Source organism: Amblyomma mixtum, chromosome 2 (assembly GCF_055824585.1).
Source record: "Amblyomma mixtum isolate Tamu chromosome 2, ASM5582458v1, whole genome shotgun sequence".
Taxonomy (NCBI): Eukaryota; Metazoa; Arthropoda; class Arachnida; order Ixodida; family Ixodidae; genus Amblyomma; species Amblyomma mixtum.
Genome location: NC_143013.1, coordinates 273,087,497 through 273,110,173, shown reverse-complemented (window position 1 = coordinate 273,110,173; position 22,677 = coordinate 273,087,497). Strand labels below are relative to the sequence as shown.

At 45.2% G+C, this 22,677-nt stretch overlaps 1 protein-coding gene across 1 annotated transcript in view; it reads left to right on the top strand.

Moving 5' to 3' along the window:
• Window positions 1-22,677, top strand: part of LOC149364035 (uncharacterized) — a 120,488-nt gene that overhangs the window by 82,747 nt on the left and 15,064 nt on the right. The window contains exons 4-7 of the mRNA XM_089570017.1: window positions 4,892-5,062; window positions 10,712-10,765; window positions 12,719-12,772; window positions 20,056-20,121. Coding sequence (XP_089426143.1) covers window positions 4,892-5,062; window positions 10,712-10,765; window positions 12,719-12,772; window positions 20,056-20,121 — 345 coding nt within the window. The remainder of the gene's footprint in view (window positions 1-4,891; window positions 5,063-10,711; window positions 10,766-12,718; window positions 12,773-20,055; window positions 20,122-22,677) is intronic.

Genomic DNA, 22,677 nt, shown 5'->3' with positions numbered 1-22,677 from the left:
ATCATTGGTGAATGCCAGAAAAAAAAAAACACGTGGGCAATCAGATATCATTTCGCTAAGAGCTTCAAACCAAGGCACATTAGAAAAAAATAATTCGAGAGTAACAATCATCTTAGCGAAATGATATCTGAAGCTCTTAGGGAAATTATGTCTGATTGTCCACGTGTTTTTTTTTTATGTGGACTTCACCTAGGTGGCGCACTTATATAGCACGTGCTGGCATTGTTCAATAAACAGTTTGAAGTCTGGGCTCGTGTTGCCATTTTCATCCCTATGCCTCCTGTCCTTGGCTTATTCGCGCAGTCATACCTTTTAATAGCGAGGTTTTTGTAGTTTGCCAATTTGCCACCTGCGTGTTTAAACCCTTTCAATGACAGCGCTGAAATTTACCTGTGTACAAAGAGACGTGTTCGGTCGTGTTTGAAGTGGTGTTTGAGGCGGCGCTTGTTAGCAGTGACTTGTTTTAGTGACCGACGGCAGTCAGAGAAGAAATGCTTCCTTTAACACAAAAAAGGGGGGACTTAAACAAATGAAATCTAAATGAGGCTATGTTTTTTTTTTCTCATACTTCACACTAGCGTTCACCTGACAGGGTTTCTCAATATACACCATGAACACCGTTAAACAACGAAAAGATATAACATTTACGTGGCGAACACCCTCCGTTCCTTCCCCCCATTTAGGCATGTAATGACTTCACCATCTGGAACGTGGTTTACAAATGAATATCTATTGAACGCTCGCTATTGCCTTTGTACCCCTACCAATGTACTGTGTGCTGATCGCCGGCCTTAACTAGGCAGCAGGTTTAAACACACGCAATAAAAGTAGTGTCAGTAATCGAATGGTTGGTTTTAATGTGCAGGAACCTTTCCTTTGTACATCTAAGCTGCCCATGTCGGATACAATTAAGTTAAGGTTCCGATGATGTAAATAAAAGGCAGGAATTGCGGAAAGCAGCCAGAGCGCCTTTTTTTCATGCGATACCAATGTCACGCTTTCCGCGCGCCCGCGAGAGATTACTGCCGTTAGCAAGCGGCATCGTTGGCGGCGCTTGTAACTTTGCGGAAGTCTGCAGAACATTTCGAGAAAGAAGAGAAGACCTTCACCATGCTTTGAACTCGGGCGTTTTCTGTCGCGTTTCCTCAGGACGATAAGTTGAATCCACGTACAGTATGGAAGTTCGCCGTCTCCGGTGAAGAGTTTCTGACTGCTGAGCAGCTGCTCTGATAGGCGTTGATCGGTACTAGGGGCTCGGAGCTTCAGTTGGATGGCCAATGCTTCTTTCTAGTTCTGTTTCTTTTTTTCTTTTTCCGACGTTTGGGACCGACATGCACGATGCATGAATCAATATATGAGTAAATGCGGCCTAATATGCTTTTGTATCCACGTAATATGCGATTTTAAAGTGAATCTTTGATTGTATTGTAAGAGGTGGCTTCTCAGTTCTCTTTCGTGGTAAAAAAGAAAGAAAATTCGCGCTGCATTCCAGTCAATACGATATATGAGGATTTGCTCGCAGATGTTTCTTGTCTTGTACGCTCTCCCGTCTCACACACTGATTTTTTGTGTTTTTGTTTGTTTTTTAACCATGATCCAACTATAACGAGTTGGCTTCTTCTAAGCTGGCGAAAGAGACAAGACAAGTAGTGCATGAGGCATAACCTGAGGCAGAACTCGTAAAAAAAAATGCGAAAGATCGTAAACTACATAGTTTAGGCCGTATCAGCAATTCATTAAAGTCTCTCTCCTTCTTCTCCTCCTCCATCTCTGCAGTATTGGCTTTTATAGAGAGTTTAATATTGTGAACGCTAATTCAAAAAAGTCCTCTCAGACGCTTAGTAGAAGCACGCCCATCAACCATCAGTTCGCGTTCTGGGTTTCAGTATGAACGCTTCTGCTACGCCAGCTCAGAATCAGCTAATTACACGACGGTGCATCGTGGATCTGATGAACTGTATTTTTTGACACGTGGCACTGCAATGCTGTTTTTGTGACGCAATACGCGAACAGGTGAATGTTTGAAAAAATACGGCAGCGAAAAAAAAAAAAAGCAGGGAGAGAGACGAGACGACAAGGGCGGGGCCCGTTAGTCTAGTCTCTGTTCCTCCTTTTTTTTTTTGCGTTTGCCGCCTTTTTCAGTCAGGTACCAAGACGCCCAATTTGTTACATTGAACGAGGTTATACGTTAATTTCTCATAAAATCGGTGTTTTTATTTAATCAGCTCTTTGTCGTGCAATCGCAAGGTGATTTCTTCTGAAAATAGGTTGCTTGACGCAGCATTTTTTGAGCGCATAAATACATTGAAAAATGATGTGTGTATAAATCATAGTTTATTGCGTATTTTACTTTGGCATCACAAAAATTTCTTGGCATCCTCGATCGGTTGTCTTTTCGTACGTATATGTATTTTACTTCTTTAATTTAAACAGATGTCAGGGTGCCTAGTAATTCGCGAGGTGCACGGAAGAACAAAATTCTGGCGCTAAGATCAACAGTGAGGGAAGACAAGATGGCGTCGAATGGAATGAAATCCTCAAGAGTATGTAATTTTTAGAGAAATCGTTGCATACGTGGCAACGGTAGCAGCTGGAATATAAAGAAAACGATAACAGATGGTTTGACCTTTATTTTAGCTACATGTTCATATTCAATCCACTTCGAAAACTTTGAACACGGTCGCGTCTCTAATTATACCCTTTTCAAACACAAGTGCCATGATAGGAGCCTCAACAACGAGCCTTGTATTTATTTATTTTGATACCAGTGCCAGAGAAAAGAACAGTGAATAGAATAACAGAAAATAGCAATGCACAGCTGACCCGGAGAATGCCCAGGTCAGTGGGCCACTAATGGTTAGTGCCAACGACGTTTCAGAAAATGTAGTTTAATTAGCGACTTCTTGCACAGTACACATTCTCCTCGCGGGCGCGTTTTCTTTACCTGCTTCTGCAGATGCATGCACGCCACCCCATGTCTTTGCTACAAGGGGAATGCGCGAGCTTGATTGCGCGTATATTTGGAAAGAGCGAAGCTGCTCACATATTCGAGGAAAGAGAGGAGCCATCTATCAGATTTGATGCATGAAATCCGAAGTTAGGCAGGAACGCTGAATGAAGACAGCCGGATGGGAGTAGCAATTTGCTGCTAAAAGAAGAGGGCAGTATCAACACCCTCAAAATTCGCGAACCTTGGCCAAACGTTTTCTGAATGGAAAGGGCTGAGCGTTGCCCAGCTCTGTTATAATGATATGTTCGCTTCATAAAGGAGGCAGTGATGAGAACTAGAGCAGAGTGGCACGTCTCAGATGCATGTCGATGGGTTCGTTTGTTGCAGCAATTCGCGGGATGACCCACCATTACTGCAAGAATGGTATGGGGAAATACTAACTTGTTATTAGGGTTGGGCATAAGTACAGGTAGTACATGGCGGCGAATTTCTGTGTTGAATGAGTGCTGTATACATGAAATTAATTTTTATATGCAAAATGTACAAATGAGCATCAAAGAGAGCTGAAGTGAGGATCTCCGGATTAATTTCAACCATGGATGCCCGCGTGTTCGCCGTTTACGAAAAAGGAAGCGGACATTGACCATTATAATTTGCTTTTTAAAGTGATTACTATGTGATAGGTTGTTCGTATGCTTCCTGAATATTTGTGAAAGGCCGAGATGGAAAGACGGCGCTAGGACTCTTGTAATCGAGTGGCTGCGACTGATAAGGCAAGGGCCTATTTCAGATCAACGGGAGATGTCTACGGGGCAGAACATATATCGTCCGATGATGATGACGATGACGATACGAACGAAGCTGTTTGTGCATGTTGCGCATAGAAATGCGTGATAGTAGTAACGAGCTTTCTGGCGCACCCGACCAGTTTCATCTTTCTCTTCTCCCTCTCTTACCTTGTGACCCAACCGCGAACCCGAGCGGCTGTCCCACTTTTCATGAAGGGTCCTGCTTTAGCTGACTCCGCGTTTCTGGTATTCCGTTGCCAGCAAAGCCACTCCTATCTTCAATCATATTCTTTGCAGCGCTCTCCAGCTGCATGCGGGCGAAGCACGTCCTATTGAGTTTCACCTTCTTTTGAAAATCTTTACCAAACAGCTGTTAGGGCGCGACTGGTGAGGCACCACTCACATTGATCCGGTGGATTTGCTGTGTCCTTAGTGCTTCACTTTTGAATGAAATGAAATCTAATCGACATCTAGATAATCGAGCTACGGAACCTGGTTTCTGGCAACTCCTATGCCCTAACTATACAGTAGTCAGCTGCACAAGGTTGTTGGCCATAGGAGATCGCATCAAGTCCTACTGAACTACAGACCTGCACAAGTGGCCCTGCTCCAGCGCGCATGTTATAGTTCATGCCTTTTGCCGCTAGGATAGAAACATTACGGGCAGCGTGGCGCTAATATACACCTGTTGAGAAAATGGCCTCCTCCATTGTTTTACTTCAAACAAGACAGTTTTGTCGTTTGTCCACGTAGTCATTATCATCCATTTATCTATGCTAGGCAAGGTGGTGCCAACAAACAGAAAGCGGACAAAAAGGAAGATGTTTTTTATACTTTTCCAGAGCGAAATAAGTCGTTATTATGGCTATTTTCATTGCTGATGTCAAGATAGCAGAGAAAGACAAAACAAAAGTATTAAATAGCGTGCACAAAATGGCAAACGATGATGATGATTATAGCAGACGAACAGGTCAACCGAGCGCCCTCAAAGGCCAAAAAGCTAACGAAAGTTGGCGCACGCTGCTCCATAGGACCCTGCCAAGTGTGCAGGTCTGTAGTTCAGTTGGTCTTGGATTGCATGATGATGAGTAGGAGAGACCATCTCCAGCAGTGAACGCAGTTGTGCTGATGACGGTGTGTTGAACTCGCGTAGGCGAGCCGGGAGCCCCGGGCGCTGGGGGACTGGACGGCCGAGACGGACTTCCTGGTGAGCCCGGCTTGGATGGTGTCCCGGGAAGGGACGGTGTCGACGGCGTTCCTGGACGTGACGGTCACCACGGCACGCCTGGTATTCCCGGCCGACCGGGAATTAATGGCACGGACGGTAAGTTTTCTCGGTCTTCTTCCGGCCTTCCTTATTAGACGCTTGTGTGATTTCAGCTGGAGGGAGAGGCAGGTGATTTCCCTGCCTGAAAGTTTCACTAGCACTGCTTTTCTTATGCAACCAGGAGCACTTCACTGATAGATAAGGTGCACATGACGGACACCAACTTCTACAAATGCTATCGGGCAGCCGGAAAGGATTCAAACACTCGTGCCTGAGCAACACTTAGAGACTGAGTGGTATCCATGATATGCGCCTCTGCCCGTAGTAGAATTCCATTCTCAGGAAAGAGGTGCTTGCTTCTCCGTTGGACTTGATTCTCTCTCCCTTCACTCACAGTAGGACTGCGCAAATTTAGGCCTGAAATTAGTTTGTATGGACCCGGCATTTTTAGCCTTGTTCCGTAGTATCACAACACAGTGACGAAGAAAGTTGTCTTCTGTGCATTGGAAGGAGTGCATATATTTTATTATTTACTGTACTTTCTACAATTTCGGCGGCACAGTATTGAAGTTCCGGACAGCCTGTGACTGCGCAGAACTAGTGGCTCACTCTAGATTAACTTAAATATTTTTTATTTTCTTATTAACTATATAAAAATTTGTTTATTATTTATGCGAAAGGGGTAATGAACGCGGTTCTTTTTTTCAACCGGAGAAAATACGCTTCGAATTCGAACATCGAACATTAGAATCTGAACTAATCTAAAGAACGTGACTCGAACCGTTAAAATTGGAGGGATGAGGGTGAAGGAAGGAAGATCAAGGAGGGAGGATGAAGTCGCATTTAGTCAGCTCATGATTGCTGCGAGTTTTCTAAATAATTTAATCTATTAATGAAGAAGTAATGATCTGAGAAAAACACGAACTTATATTATAAAGAATTAATGCGTGCTTGCCGCATTTTTTTTTGTTCTGGTTTATAATTTTTGTTCCCCTAAACGCTGTGGCAATAGTGGATGTCAGAGCTAATTTCGCGCTGCCTTGTTTGTTTTTCCAGTAACTAAAAAAAAAAATGCCCTATGAGGCAAAGCAAACAAGCTTAGCGCCGCTAAGTGTAGACATGTTAAGTCCAGCGTAGCCATAGGACGCTTCACTGGGGTGTGCGGTTGCTGTAGTTCGTTTCTTTCTCTTTCTCACCCTAATTTTATTGTTGGGCTAACCGGCGCCTCCTCTTACAAACAAAAGGAGGAGGAGAGCTTTTCCTATGAACACTCGGAGCCCCACGATTTCCTCAAATTTCCTAAACGTTGTGTTTCAAGGAAAAATAAAAGTGTTCCATTCAAACCATGAACGCACATATATGCAGCCTCTTCTTCCGAGCCTAAATTTAAATAACAAACTTAAGGATGCAGTAACAAAGCGCAGTCCACTTATGTGACACAGTTGTACGGTTCACATCAACCTTTTTGTTCATTACGTTACTCCTTAAGTAAGGCCCGCCACTGAATTTAAAGTGGCTGCAACGTGCGCGTTTTAGCCGAATTAGGGGGAAACGAGGTAGACAGGAACTGAAAAGGGAATATTTAATTTGAGCCTGACGCAAGTCTCTTCATTTCCGTGCACAACAAAAGATAAGGAATTCTGAGAAAGTGCGATAAAGGAGCTTGCTCTGCTTCCTACAAAAACCAGCGCGCCTTTCCCAAAAGGGAATCCGCCAGGCGGCTCCACAAACTTTTGTTTTCCATGTGTCGTTTCATTTGTAGCTTTCATTTTTATTTTTCGCAGCACTGCTGGTCACTGCCTTCGAGATGGTGGAGAATCAAATTATTCCAGCGCTCATGAATATGAATAGCCCGCCTCTGTCCAAGACCTGCGCGATAAACTCCGAAAATTGCCCGCTCAATCAGCGATAGTTCCGCTAAGCCTCGAACAAAAGCAACGAAACAAACAGAAATGCCAGGAAGACTAATTGCATACCATGCTATTCTATTTTTATTGAATTAGCGTTCACATTCCACTCAGAACACGAGCATATGTTACCTCTTAGTCTAATCAGCCTGCGTGGTTGTCACTTTTTTTTTCTTAATGTCTCGCTGGCGCCTATTTTTTTTGTATGTTTTTCTCAGAGGCAGAGGATTTTCTTCGTCAAAAAGCAGATTCTCCCATTCTTCTTACTATGAGCTCTTTCAAGTTATGGAAATACGTATTCACACCTCAGACGGCAGTTTATTAATCAAGGAAAAAAAAAGGGACCAGAAACGGGGCTAACAACGCAAGAAAGGAGTATAATGGCAAAGATTAGGGCAGTCGTGAATACATGCAACGCAGGCACAGGGGAAACGGATCGCTAAGCTAGCAAGCTCAATTTTAGCCATCAAAATGTATGGGCTACAATGTGCTTTCAAACAGAAGAGAATTTTTACTCAGCACACAGGTGCCTTGAAGGAAATGCCAGTTGTATTTCCCATGGCATAATTCTATTTGTTTCTCCCCTGAAGTCCTTGCCTTTCATACATGCACACAATAAGGCAGTACTGAACGTTTTTGTAAAGCATTTAGCTAAAATTAGGGGTCTGGTTTGACAGCAGTACTAAGACAGTATTATTCCGCCTCAGATTTAATAACAATAATAATAATAATTTTTTTATTTCATCTTTTCAGTACACATGCGGGCCTGCCAAAGCCTGAGAAGGCTTTAGTGGCAGTGCCCGGCAGCAGACAGCATAAAAGTCATGCACCGAGTAGACAAGTTCCAAAAAAAAAAGATGGGAGAGAAGAAAAGGAAAGGGAGCAACAAAAGAAAAGGGCTCGAGAAAAAAAAATGGAATCCAAAAGAGCAAACGCAAAAATACACACAAAAAGAGAGAAAACAAAAACATGTGAAAACATAGCATCAAATAGAATACTGGAACGAACAGCGTAATTTCACAAAGCAAGCTTTCACTATCTTTTTGTAATTAGTAGAAAATGTTTCTTTGGGCAACCGGTTAAGAACAGAGGGAGCATAATGTTTTCGAAGACGCTCGCCATAACGGGTTCAGACTCTAGGCACGATAAAACGATTTCTTTTTTGCCAGCTTACATCAAGAAGATCGCTGTTCTTGAAGCGATTAATTGAGTAATATGTGGCTCAGACTGTAAGCATAGCAAGCGCAGTGAGGCACTTTATGCCGCGAAACATACCTTCAAGACTTCGTCATTTCGTACAAATGTGCATACGCATCTAGCCGACACGGATATGGCCTTTCTGCATCTCGTGACCGCCGATGCATATACACTAGAGCGTCCAACACACGCCGCGTGTAGATAATGTTATCTCGTTCTCACTAGCCTACAATTGCACATGGTGGCTTTAGGTTGCGACCCATTATGACGCTAGCGCTCCTTACCCCGCCCAAATTCTTTCAATGTAGGGTTGTAAAGAGAAAGGCTGGCGGGCGCTCAAACGGGGGTCCCACGTACCCACGTACGGTGGTCCACGTACGAGACCCACGTACGGTGGTCTGTAAACTGAGCTGAGGCAGCTGTTAACGAGCAGTCAGTCATGGTTCTCCCGGGGCCTGCGCTGAATTGCTTGACAGGTAGGGAATGAGACAAAAAGTGGAGAAGCGAAGAAGGCACCAAGGAGAACGAGAGTTTGTTGAGAAAGGATGAAAAAGATGGTATAGGAAAAAAACAATATGGAGAAAACGAAGAAAAGAGAGCGAGGGCCTCGGGAAGAGGGTTGAAGGGACGCACATTTGCGGGAGAGCAACCGCCGTCCCGTGGGGTCCCGCTGGAGGCCAAATCCGGGTCTCCCTAATCGGAGACGGTGCGCGGAGTGGCGGCGCCTAACGAAGCGAGCGGGGGGTTCCCTCCCGGAGGGAAACAAATAATTGTCAGCGGGCGGATGGTTTGTTTGCAGAGCGCCGCGCGGGAGCTATGATTGAGGGCCACGCGAGGGGATCCGCAGTGCTGTGCTGGCGCTGCCTCTTGCGGCCCTAACAAGATTCGGCTAAACACGGCGCGAAAGAGGTCACGTCACGTGGGTCGCCACGCTCCATTTTCGCCGTAACCGTCATCGTCTGAAGTTGCATTCTTCTTTGTAATATAGGCGGCGTCGGAGGAGAAGAAGCTTGCAGCAAACAGTGCCGTCAGGAGGCGCTGTGCCCATACAAAATTAGTAAGCCTGGCGGCAGCCGCCGCCACCACAGCATTTCAAAAGGGTTGCCCTTATCAACCATCCACCGAACCGTCGCGTGGGTGTAATGCTGTTTTGTCAAGAGTGCAACGGGGTTACGGCGCACGCGTTTCGCCACCGCAGTTGTCATTGTATGGGGGAGCACGGCGGCCCAGAGGCTTTGGCGTACCGCGCGCGCTGTTCTCGTGCGATAAGAACAAGAGGAACTGGCACTCGTGCGCTTGCATTTGCGAATCCATTTTGTGTTACTTTCTAAAAGCTAGCCGGAATTGAACGGTAAACCTCGTTCGTGGTCCTGGCAAGCGGTCCACAAAAAATAAGTGCATGTGCATCCGTTTGTCCGTACAGTGGAAGCCTCTGAAATTCTTTTCTCGAAGTCAGAGAATGGTGTCGGAATTTATCCATGCTCACTCGGAGGCGATTCCTCTTTTTCGAGCTGTGTATGAAATTATAGATGTGACGGAAAAGAATGTTTTGAATGGTCAACCCTTAGGCATTTATTTGGCCAGAGTCTAAGCCCAGTTAGAATTCTAATATATTGATGGCTGCATGTGGCTGCTTATATGGCTGTGTGCTGAAAGATAGCTGCAAAGTGAACTTTAGAACAACAGAGTGCAAGAGGCAGGTGATAGCTGTCCCTGATAGCTATCCAAAAGAATTGTTGAAACTAGTCGCAGCTTATCCCAAAGCTTAAAACAGAACTAAGCTAGAAATGACTTCTAATTATGGTGTGGGGTTAGCATATGCTGTGCTACAGTGCTAACCCCAAGGATCTAATCGTCTTCGCTGTCATCTTTTATTTTTGTTCTGGAAAAATCTGCCTTCTAGAAGTATAGCTCTTACAGGCAGGCGTTGCCATCCCGACTTGTGCTGCTGCAATGTTATAAGATGGTGACTTAATATGAGAAAAGGTTGTCAAACTCACCTTTATAGTAAACTGTTTGCTAGGTTCGTCTGTCGGTCACAATAAAAAAAAAATGGCTGTCTGCTCGCAGAGTAGACCTGTTTAGTTTTGTAGCGTGAGCTACATTCGCCACAGTCTCGCCGTTTCGCGTGCTCTCTCCGTCGACCATACTGCGCATGCGCGAGGAGCGAGTGACGTCACTGCGCACAGCTGGCGCGCCTCGCCGCACGCGTTCGCCGTCGCCTAGCCTCGCCGCGCTCGTACGCTGCTGCCGCTGCTGCTGCCGCCGGCGCAGAGCCACGTGACGTCACTGCTCACGCTGCGTATAACCTGGCATAGCAGAGCTAAGCCACTGCCAACTTTTTTGCTCTTTTTCTCTGCATCGCTGAATAATTCTAAAGGGTACACTTCATAAAAGGATAACACCCCCTACTTTTCGTGGGATGTAAATGGTGGAGGAAATTAACTTCTTTGCGAATTTTTACAGCAACTCAGCTCCGTTTATCTCCAGAAAAACGCTGACAGTGTTCTGGACCGGTAATCTTATCATGCTTACATCTTTCTGTTTGTATTTCCCTTTATTGTTCCTCTAAGGCGTAACCAATTATTGATTGTTTCCTCAGGCATTCCAGGAATGTCGGGACCCCGGGGACCTCCAGGACTACCCGGCCCCCCAGGTTAGTCGCCGTGGCACTACCTTGCAATACTTGTGACGAGTATTTTACTTTCTACTCCAATGGCTTCCCCACTTAATGTAGCTTTTCATTATTTTCGGTCTTCTTCTTTTTACAGAGAATGTTTCATCTAAGATGTTACATAATTTATGAAAGTAGGCTTATTGAGTTAGGAGAAAATTTTTTCAGCACAGCAATGTCAGTGGTGTAGTACATCAGAAAGCAGCTGAGACGTGCAAGTTAGCAGGCTGGTTAACTAATACTTCATGGTTAACTTTTTAACTATTACTCGTAGGCTCCTTAAATTGAGAAGCGCGTAGCACACCGTAAGCAAAATCCACCCACTATGGCGTTCCATACTATGTCCATAGCAAGTTCTAGAATTTCGAAAACGCGGTTACCATCGGTGTTGAGGCACAAAAAATTTTGGCTGTTTCGATGAGTTAGGTGCCCTGGAGAGTTTGGTTTGCCTGCAAGCTTCTCGAAAGCGCATGTATTTTGGTGCGATGTAGGCAAAATTTATTCGACTGCAGCGGCGAGGGTAACCCAGTATTCGAAATTTTAAAAACTGATATGGATATTACTTACGGTGGGCTAAACGTCGCTCAGTAATTCAGGAGCCTAAGAGTAATAGTTAAAAGTTAACTACTCATTATTAGTTAACTAGCCCGCTAGTTAGCAAGGCTCAGCTGTATTCTGTTGTACTGCACCACTTAAATTGCTATGCCGCAAAAAGCGCTCCTCTAACTAAAAAGGCCGATTTTTTAAAAATGGAGTAAAATTTTAGGTGAAACGTCTTGTATAATGATGTCCTTTGTCATCTTGTCGTCATGTGATCGGTCCCCAATCTACCTGCCTTGGGAGTAGCTTGGTTACCATCTCTCATGACATTTTGGAAAAACGGGCTCTCATTTTATTATTTTTGAAGGGAAAGCTTCACTACGGGACCTCGTACTTCGGTCACATGGTGCCTAGTTTTGACCTTGAGCTGAGTTAGAGGTCAAACCATTGAAAAGAGAAAAAGATATTGAATCAATAACCATGACAGAGTCTAACTTGCGGCTGCGTGAACAGATCTCCTTTAAGGGCCGCTCAGCGATGATGATGATGATGATGATGTCCTCGGGCTGAATGGCACATACCCACGGCGGGGTATTGGCCAGGGTGCATAGCGGATACAGACGCACTCGTGTACAGGGAATGGAGTATAATTAAATCTAAACTTTTGGGACGTAGAGCTAGAATTTGTACAAACCAAAAAATACGGCGAAAGAAAAGTTGTGAATTCACATTCTAGCAGAGGAATCTACCAGATGAAATTATATAATCGCGAATAGAATCGAACACTGGTTTCAGGGCATATCCCTTGGCGCTTGCACCGAAGGATAAGAGAATCGGAATAGATAGAGGAAGCCCAAGCCGAGCGAGAGGGATCTCCAAGTAAATTCTACGGAGAGCAGCGAGCCGCCGGCAGGAGAGGAAAAAATGTTCTATAGACTCAGCGAGACCACTAGGATAATTTTTGTTTTCTTTTGCCAACATGCCTCGTGTTAAACTGCACCACACACTCGCGCATTGGAGAGCGTCGTCTTCATCAACTTCCCTCTGCTCACTCCCACGTCACTGCCTGCCCACCGTCGTCTTCTACGTAGCACAAATCTGTGCTGTCGCGCCAATTCCAATGCAGTAAACATTCTCGGTATGCGCTCATTTGTTTTCAGTATGCGCTCATTTCTAAATTTCAGTTGTACTCTCGGCATGGCCGCTGATTTCTGAAGCATGGTTGTTGCTCGCATAAAAGTTGTCGTTTTTATTTTTTGCTGAGTACTGCCTTCATTGAAAATAACTCCGTACATAGTACCACATTGCAGAAAGTAGCAGCAAACCTTGGGAGCAAGATAGTAGTGCAGATTCGAAAGTTCCTCGTCAGTCTGTGCCCTCTCTCTTTTTTCGCAGGCGTGCCGGGCACCCGAGGGAAGAAAGGAGCACCCGGTCACCCAGGAGCGGCCGGTGAGTGGGAGACCATGAGAAATGAGTCCGTGATCATTGATAACACACGTCTGCTTTGGCCTTGTTTATCATTCGCACAAATGACAAGATGAGATAAGATGCAGAGGAGGGGGGGGGGGGGGGAGGCAAGGATGTTAACCAGAATGGTTTCCGGTTGGCTACCTTGCACTGTGGAAGGAACGCACAAATGACAACTTACAAGAAATTAGATGCGGAAGGTTTTAGGATCAAGAAAAAAAAACTATTCAAAATGGGCCCCCTCAGATATTTACGCCTCCCACTTTGTATCTTGTAAATGCATGTTCCAGTGCCCGCACCATTGATAACGTGAAAGTCGGAAAGCGTGCATTTGCATTATAGAATTAGATAATCACATTGGAGAAGCTTTAACCTGTTGCATTCGTTGGAACCTCAGCCAACATCCTGAGTCGTGATCTTCTTAACAAAAATACTTCACGAAATACAATTTGTCTTCAGATTGACTAAAAAAATGCCACGTCATTACCCCCTTTTTTCATCTAAAAATCGAGCCCTTTTGTTTGCTTTATATTATTGCATCTCGCAGAGGCTGATAGTCTCCTTCACTTTAAAAAAAAAGCTTTCGTTCTTTCAAAAGTGAATATTGAAAAAACATAATGTGTACTGAAACACTTCTACGGATTAAAATTATGAATGCATTCACTAAGCATTTGCGTTGCGTATGCGTATGCAAGTGTGAAACGCATGTGTGTTAACGAACGCTGTGAGGGACGCCGTAATGGAAAGCTCTCTATCAATGCAGATTAGCAAGTATTCCAGGCAGATGAATTCTGGGGCCTTCACATTGCACCACGCATCAACGTTTTCTTATTTCTTCTCCATCTAAATACAGCAGCAACGGCACCGCGGCGAGTCTTTAATCAAAACAATAGTAAGGCATGAAGCTATTCTTATTCCACTGCCACCCACATTGCCATCATGTTCTACGTCAAAGGCTCGATAAATCTAATTCCATTCGTTATCTTTGTCTGGGTCATGCAGCCGCATCTAGTCAGCATGCAGTCTCACTTCTCTGGTATAATTCGGCTAAAACGGGTACTGTTCCAGGCTGCAGATTTAGGAGGAGGTTAGCAGGTAAGTTTGGTACCTTATGACACGCGTCTGTGAGGGGACCAATTAAGCTTAATTAATAGCTGACTGGCAATGAAGGGATACAAAAAATGCGTTAATTGGACCCCAGATTCTTCAGCTGACTTCGCTGCCTGGTATGTGTTCCATGTTTTAAGAATTTTGCAGAGGCAGGTGTAAATGCAGCCGTACGCCAGTTACGACTCGCATCGTCTATATATTGTCACGTAGTGGTGACTGCAGGATAAAGCTTGCTGCGTCAAGTCACTCGAATTCCTAAGACGGCAAACTTGGTATAGTCGTTTGGAGATGGAGAACTTGTTATTGAAATTTAAATTCCTGTGAACTTACCTGCGAAAAATGCTCCCAGCTTCGTGTCTGGTGCAAGGACTGAGTGCGACCCTTAAACTTCGAGAAAAGCATTGGCAGTGGGAAATGAATCAAACAAGCCCATTAAAGGGAACCACCGCTGGAGCATTCCCGGCTCATGGCAGCGTGGTCTTTTTTGTGTGTGCTTGCAAGACTTTGAAACAAAAATAAAGGTAGCGAATAGGCCACATATCACTCACTTCCTTTTTCGGACGTTTCGCAAAGTTTCTTGTTATCACGGGGCTCTCACCGTAACTCACCATTTCTAAAACTTTCGTGATAGCGTTGTTTCCGCTTCCCGCGCCCCGCCCTGGTGCACTGCTCAGCCTTGCAAGAAACACTCAAATTTCACCCTGCAGCTGCTCAAGGAGAATAGCGTTATACCATTTATTCACCGAGCTATCCTTAAGACAAAGGGGAGGGGTGGGAGAGGGGGAAGGGGGTACGCCAAATTTGTAGTCATAAACAGCACACTGCAAGCCGAGCGGTCACAAGCGCATGCTTCCTCATTACAACTAGGCAGCCAAGCACGGAATACGTGTTACAGCGGTACGCCTGAGTTGTACAAATGACCGCCCAGCCCACCCTGATTGGTATGTATACTTCATTTTTTTTTATTTGAGATAAGCGTACCTTTGAATACTTGCTGATATTTTTGTTTCTCAAGTTTACTTCCCGAGGAGCAATAAAGAAATGAGAGAGAGATAACTTGGACCCATCTGCATGAGTAGGTACTCGGACTCAGTTAGAAAGGGGATAACCCAGTTCCCCTTTTCTTCAGCCCCTTCCTTCCTCTATCCTTCTTGGACTGAAACAAACATGAGGACGAAGTGTGGCCATGAATGGAGTTCTGTTGGGGCCATCCTTCCGCTTCATCCCTTCCCCGAGACTCTTCGCGCGCTCCTCATCATTTATTTCATCCACATGACACACTGGGATGCTGCGAGCGTGTTTCTGCCGCTGCTGTTTCAGCACCACGAGACATTGTCCTCTGCTCGTGTCCTACGGGGACGAAAAAGGAATGGCAGAGGGCGAGGAATATCTGGCGGCAAAACATCAGGGCGGACCGTAGCTCGTCGACAGGAAGTCGGTAATGTTTCTCTAGATGAAAAATGTGAGCTGCAATAGGATAGCGAGGTTAAATGCCCCCAGTGGGCGCTGACTAATAAAGCAAAAACGCATTAAAGAGGGATGACACACTCTCACTCTTACAAGCACACAACAAAAGTGAGCCAACTGCGCTATGTCGGTTAGGGGTAACAGTGACCCGCCTAGTATATGCTGTTAGCCTCCCCTTATTCTTTTTCCTCGTATTCAGTGTAGTACAATATTTCAGCAGCTGCGACTGCATGCCTCTGAGATGACATTGGGCGAAGGAGCGGGGAAAGATCATAGGACCATGCTCCCTTATAAACTAAAACTGAATGAAGACCGGAATAAAAGGGAGAGCGAAGCTGGCGGATAAGCCAAACCGCCTTGCTGCGTGTGCCGCCTCAGCTCCATATGTCTTACAAAGCCTGCGGCCGCTGCTCGAGTTCCTTCAGCTGCCACACCACGAAACTTTGAAGTGAACAATGCCACTCTGCGGCTGCGGGTGCGTCTTGATCCTATGCGCACAAGAGGGCGGGCTTGAGAGGAGGACAGCGGAGAAGGAGGAATCAAAACTCTAGTTTGAAGCATCCGCCGCAGCGGCTTTACGATTTCCTTCAGTTGCCTCTCTCCCCAGCGAACAATACAACTTCGACGCATCGAAAGCACAGCGCTCTTTCCTTTTCCCTCTCTCTCTACGGCGGCGAGCTGTGGAAATGAGCTCTTACAGCGCAGCACGGCGCGTGGTACTCGAACTTTGCACTTCTACTGCTGTTGTGCAACCAGACAAAGGAGAGCACTCGCGTCAAGCTCGCGCAGAAATTGCACACTCTGTCCCGTTAAAACCGTGCAGCCCTTTCGATGCGATGCGTGGACTGGTGCCAACAATCGGGTATTGATTAGGCAGAGAATCCTGTGCAAGACCGGCTCGTGATTGGCCAGCACATCAGCTATCCTATCCACGTTTACCTTAACCGACCGGCGTGTACGACACCAGCCAATTCGCAATTACTCTTGCACGGGAGCAGCCTTGCACACTCTACATACAGGTGGAAGAGTTTGGCCCGAGCTGCCAGAGAGCTGCACGCTTTTATCGAAACTGAGTATGCGGAACAGTGGAAACGGAAGGACCGAATCGAAGAGCCTGCAACCGCCGCTGCCGACAGGGGCGCCTCACCGCGGCCTTAGGAGCAAAGCCAGTCGCAAAGCAGCCACCTACGGCATTGTTCCGTGTTCGGGAAGCAGGGCTGCAACGAAAGAAGGCTGCAGCCTTTCTTCGCTGTTCTGGGCCCCGAACAGCAATAAATTGGAGTGGATTAGCGGCTCGCGCTCACGCGACCTGGTAGCGGTACTCAGCGAATGGCGAACAAGCATCGGGTTCGTGTTGGTTTCAGCCGGAGCATTTCCCTCACGCGATCGCCGAGTTGCGCTGCGAGGTCGTCATTTTTCCTTCTTTTCAAAGCAGCCTATCCGTTCTCCACTAGGCTTTACGAGGGGGTTTGCCGCAAAGCCTTTGCTTCTCCTCTCGTCCGACTTATGTCTTTCTATCCAGTCCTTTCTCTTTGACTTTTCATGGCTTGAGGCGCCTACACCTTACGTATTCACGATATTTCTTTCTCCACCCATGGTACGCCTTCCTTTTGGGAGCGGGGCTGGGAGCCTTTGTTATCTGTAGCCCAGAGCCTCTTGTAACATCCTTTGATGTCAGCGGGACTCCCGAGGAAAACAAGCGTCGTCAGTGCGCTTTCTTTTCTCTTTTTTTTTTCTGTGGTTCTTGGGCATTTGCCTCGGATCCTCCACCCTAATATAACGCCACAAAAGATGGACGGTGCACTTAGCAGGCTTCTGTGGGCGGGTTTCTTTCGTGTGGGGCATCCAAAAGAGACAAACTTGTTTTCTTAACTAACGTTGGTACCCATTTCTTACCAGTATAGGTCTTAGCTGGCAGGTGCAATTTTTTACAGAACCTCGCAGAAAAAAAGGGCGTGTCCTCTCTATTGCGTTTGTTGATGCCGTACTGTAGCATATTGACCGACTGTGCTCACGCAATGCTTTTGTTTCCTGCCCAACCTAGGGGAAGGCAAAGATATTAGGGAGGGTATTAAGGCATGCCCATATACCTTCGCTTGCTTTACTCTTTGCTTTAGATAAATAAATCGCACTTATGAGACCGCCTTTCTTTAAATGTGCTGGAGAAAACGCAATCAATATCAACCCTATCAATTCATTTCTTGCTTTCTCCACCCTGCCAAATTTCCCGTTGCACTGCGAACATTCTGGCGGCATAATATTTCGCTTTTTTGTTTTTAGAGCGAACAACGTTATATTTTGTACGAATTATGTGCGTGTAATTATTTAGGACGTCTGTTTCAAGAGTGCGTTGCTCTCTTGAATTTGAACTATCCGTAGCGACAATTCTAATAGTAGAATGTATTGCTGCAATACATTTTGGTATTTACTGTATAGGTCCCGTAATAGTCCTGTATGGGTTTGAATCAGACGAAGAGAGAGCAACATGTACTATTTGAAACAAGAGCAGCACTAACTTCATTTAAATCATCAGTTATTGGGGGTCTTCAATCGACAGAAGGTTAAAAAAAAACCTTCTCAGTTCTACACGACACACAGCTAATATCTGATCGCAATATTTGTTTAGACTGCTTCGCTGATCAACACCTCGCCGCCCGTACAAATCGCTACGCTGTCCGGAGGGCAAATGAAAGCCCAATGAAGGCTGCCAATGTATATACTCTTAGTTTAGGGGTCTGATGGTCTCCTTATGATCTCCTGAATATATCGCTGTAATCTCAAGGCGCGTTAGTTTAGGTGTGCTTAAAATCGGGAGCTTTCTCATGATAATTGCCTTGCAAATCTGCTTCTCGGAGAATCTAATAGCGTGTTAAATTTTCTTTTTGATGCGCTCCTTAATAAACTAATTTCCTATTAGAAAACGATAAGCAAACAGGCTATTAGTTCCGCTGCTGAAATTTTCGCAGAGGTTGGCTTACTTCAGTTCTCTGATCTATACAAGCTTCTTTAAACGAGGTTGCTTGATAAAGACACATGGCCACGATGAAGAAAATGCAAGGAACGTGTTTGGAAAATTCAGGGAACGTATTTAAAGCAACTGTTTGTCCTTGCATCGTCAAGCTTCCTTCACAATGTGTGATTGATTAATTACGTCAAACTTGCTCCCGCCTGATGCTTCCAACCAAACTCTCTTCGTATCCTTCGTGACTTATTCTGTGAAACAAACTTGGCGGAACCTTTATCGTAATGTACAGCTTTTAGGTCTCTAAGCTAGACAAATTATGCTAAGCTAACCTAACCTAGCCGGTAACCGTATTGTAATGCCTTCCGCACGAGCAGCTTAAATCACTCAATTGTAATCAGAGGAAAACGGAAAAGCCTGTGCGAGTAGTGTGTGCGAGTAGGGTGGAAGGGATAGGGGATAGGAGAGAGGGGTGCCTATATTGTGTCCACAGATTCTCTCGTGCCACCTGTATGCAGTGCTTGTGTCCTTCAAGATATCAACACCTTCACTAACTCCTTCAGGCCGTTTACATCCGTGCAGTGACCACCACCGATGTTGTCACTTCCGGCAATTATGTGACAGCACTAATGGGCACGTTGCATGTGGAATAACTCTTATACAAGCCGTTTGCCGTAGTCATGCTGCGCTGGCTAACCGCATGACCCAATAATTAACCTGTAATGACCTTGAAAACAGGGCGATAAGGCACTACGAGACTTTAAGTACGCCGCCAGCGCTGTTATACACACCAGGCAGTACATAAAGGTTCGTCTAGTTTGGAATGCCGGAGGTAATAATAAATGAAGTTCAGAGACATCACTGAATGGTAAAAGAAAAGAATCTCTCCTGCACAGTGGTGCAGAACAAGCGTGAAGACATGATCAGAAATGCCGTTGTCTTTCTTGCGACACTGAAGTCAAAAAGACTTTCTTCTCAGATATATTTTTATTCTTAGTAAAGTAGGATTATTGGTAGTGATAGGTGGGCTTTTCGAACCTGTCAGTGTTCAGTGGCTAGGAAAATAACAAATTTATTGATGAGAACTTTGAATTAAAATGAGGATGTCTTTTTGCGCATGTATTACAATTTGTGAGTTGGAAATGCCGAAAGAACTCAGGATCGCGGGAAGGAAAATCATCGCCGGGGTTTCGCCGAATAAATCCATAATAAACTGCACTTGAGGCCACCGCAGTCCTTTTTTCGAAAATGGCACGCGGCGGCGATTTCTGTCGTCTATTTTTTGGTCAAGCAGTGTCTTTGTAATGAAAACATGGTAATCAATTGTTTAAGGAAACTGTCAATTTACCGTCAGCGTTCCTTTAAGAAGACTGTAAATAAATAATTGTTTGTTGGTTCTCTATTTAAATAGTAATTTTGTGGATATAGCTACAAAGGTGGTAACTTTTTCCTGCTTGTAAAACCGTTCAGTGCTTTTCTTCGGTTTCAATCTTTTATTGCGGTATTTCGTAAAGCAATTTCAGCATCACATGCCTGCCTAGCGATGCCACCTTTGGTTCAGTTTGGCACATGCGGTGTTCGTCCGTACTAACTATCCCTGCAAAAAGTGTGCCCTGCTGACAGGAGATCTCGCTTACGTCTGTGGTGTATTGTCACTGTCGCCGTTCCAAGTGTGATCTGTGCTACAGTGGCTAAAAAATATCCTTTGAATCATCTCTCTTTCAAGGTCTACCCGGCATCGCCACCTGGAAACTGAGCGGTCAAAACGTGACGGACGCTTCAAAGCTTCTCAGTAAGTGGGCAGGGTTTTTATTCTTTTCTAGCAGGATAAAAGTTAACGATTAAATAAGTTAAGAAAGGAAAGAATCGATGGCGTTTACGAGTTTTTGACCATAACTCGAGGGATAAACAACGATGCTTTCCTGTGCGCAGTGCAAGGTTCTCTTATGCGTCATTTAGGCCTCGTGTGTATGTCAGGCTTGAACATGCATCATGACTAGGGGGCAACAGACTCTAGGCTTTCCGTGGTCTCGACAGCATCCTGAGGTCAACCGCCACTTGTGTGCATGCCGCTGTAAGTTCAGATCAGAGCTTACTTAAGTACTTCGCTGCATGCTACCACGAAGCGTGGCATCGCATAAGCCTCTGACGAAAGGGGTAAGCAATAAAAATTCAGTACAGTAGAAATGAAACCCTTATTACATTCAAGCCACAGCTGAGCTGTACTTTGCCGCTATTCGTTTTCCTGTTCTTTACTTCGCTTATTTGATCATTATCCCTTCGACCAGTAATAACAGTGCCGGCTATATCCTTATAAAACCAGGCGTTCATTATAACACACGTTTGTATTTTACGATATTCTATTTTAAAACGCATAATTTGCGCGGCCCATGTGTCACTGAAAATCGTAGAGTACTCCATGTGCTCTCACGCCAGCAGCTTTTCAAGGACTGTGCCACAATAGCGGCGCTCTGAGCAGCCCTCCAAGTTGGTTGATTTGTTTCTCATATTTTTCCTCAGTAGCTAAACAGCTCCCAAGTCTATCATGCTTTACTTCGTGGTTGTTTTGTAATTTTATCTGAACATGCATTATGACGTGCGCATATTTGACAACATACGTATGTGAAAGAAGCCAACAGCCACAGAAACCAAGGGGCACAGGGGATTTTTTTTTAATTAATTTATTTATTTTGTGGTGTTGATCAATTTAGAATATTCGGATCCCACCGGCGGCAGTGGTTGTTTTTTCTTCTGCTTTTCTAATCAATTAGGTTTAAGCGATAACATGTTTAGTAATATCCTAAATTGATCAACACCACAAACTAAATAAATTAATTAAAAAAAAAATCCCCTGTGCCCCTTGGTTTCTGTGGCTGTTGGCTTCTTTCATATTTATAACGAGCCCCTCATACCCCTTCCCTTGTTAACATACGTATGTGTCATTTCAAATTGCTTCGTGTTTCTGTAGGCCCAGAGGCCATTGCAGAAAGCTTAGAGGAGACTCGCGCTGGAAGAACTGTTTCACTTACGGCTGCAGCCATTTTTTGTGCACATTCATGGGAAAATCCAGACTGGGGAAATTCATTTACTCTAACGCTGAGGAGCACAACTTTTGCCCGGGCCGCGCGAGGATATATATTGATGATTATGACCTGGAACAAATTTCTAATGAAGTAGTAGCTACTGTTAGGTTAGTGTAACATAACGGTTGGTGTAACATAACGGTTACACTTTGATTCGGTTTCGTTGCTCACGTTCTTTCGTCCCTTTGAGATTGCATCATTCGACTTCATGACCCCTTGTTCTATTTTAAGGCGAAAGCCTTTAATGCCTCATACTGTCGTTAGCAGACACGTCGGCAGCCGTGCCGACAGACGCGTCGGCAGGAGTGTCGACAGACGCGTCAGCAGCCGTGTCGACAGACGCGTCGGCAGAAGTGTCGACAGACGCGTCAGCAGCCGTGTCGACAGACGCGTCGGCAGAAGTGTCGACAGACGCGTCGGCAGCCGTGTCGACAGACGCGTCGGCAGCCGTGTTGACAGACGCGTCGGCAGCCGTGTCGACAGACGCGTCGGTAGCCGTGTCGACAGACGCGTCGGCAGAAGTATCGACAGGCGCGTCGGCAGCCGTGTCGACAGACGCGTCTAAAGATTCGTCCGCCTTTCGGCGTCACTGCTTTTAAAGGCTCAAGGTTCCAGCATGAATAAAGGCGCATCTAGTGAATGCATGGGCTTCATAAATAAAATAAAAGGAGTAAAGTCAAGAAAAGGAAAATAAAAATAAGGAAATAAACACAAATAAAAACAAAATAAAATTAGATGTGACAATAAAAATAGAAAGCAATAAAATTAAGAAAAGAAGCAAGAAAAATAAAAAACAAAATATGAAAAATAAAGAAGTAAATAAAAACAAACAGTGGCCAGGAAACGCTTTCACCTTGCAGCACTTTAGAGAGCCAAAGTGCCCCCTGAATTTTTTTTTTCGTCATTGGCTCATGGCTAGAGACGTCGGGGGCCTAGCGCCGCTTCAGGCAATCAGAAAAGACTAAAAAAGAATTAGAGTGGAATCGGAAAAGAATCCGCCTTTTTTAAACGGCCACTCTAAGCATAAGTGCCTCTCCGCCTCTACCCACTCCCAAGCTGGACTGATTAGAGCCATAGCACAAGCTTCTAGCGAACAGGTGCAGTTCATGCTAGTGACAGGTGCAAGTAACAGGTGGCGCAGCTTTTAAGCTCGCACCTGCCGCTGCACGTGCGCAGCCGGCCCCCCATAGGAGTGGATCGCTTCTGCGTCGCCGTCATGCGTTTGGTTTCAGCCAGTTTTCTTGGTAACGGAAGAATTTTCGCGC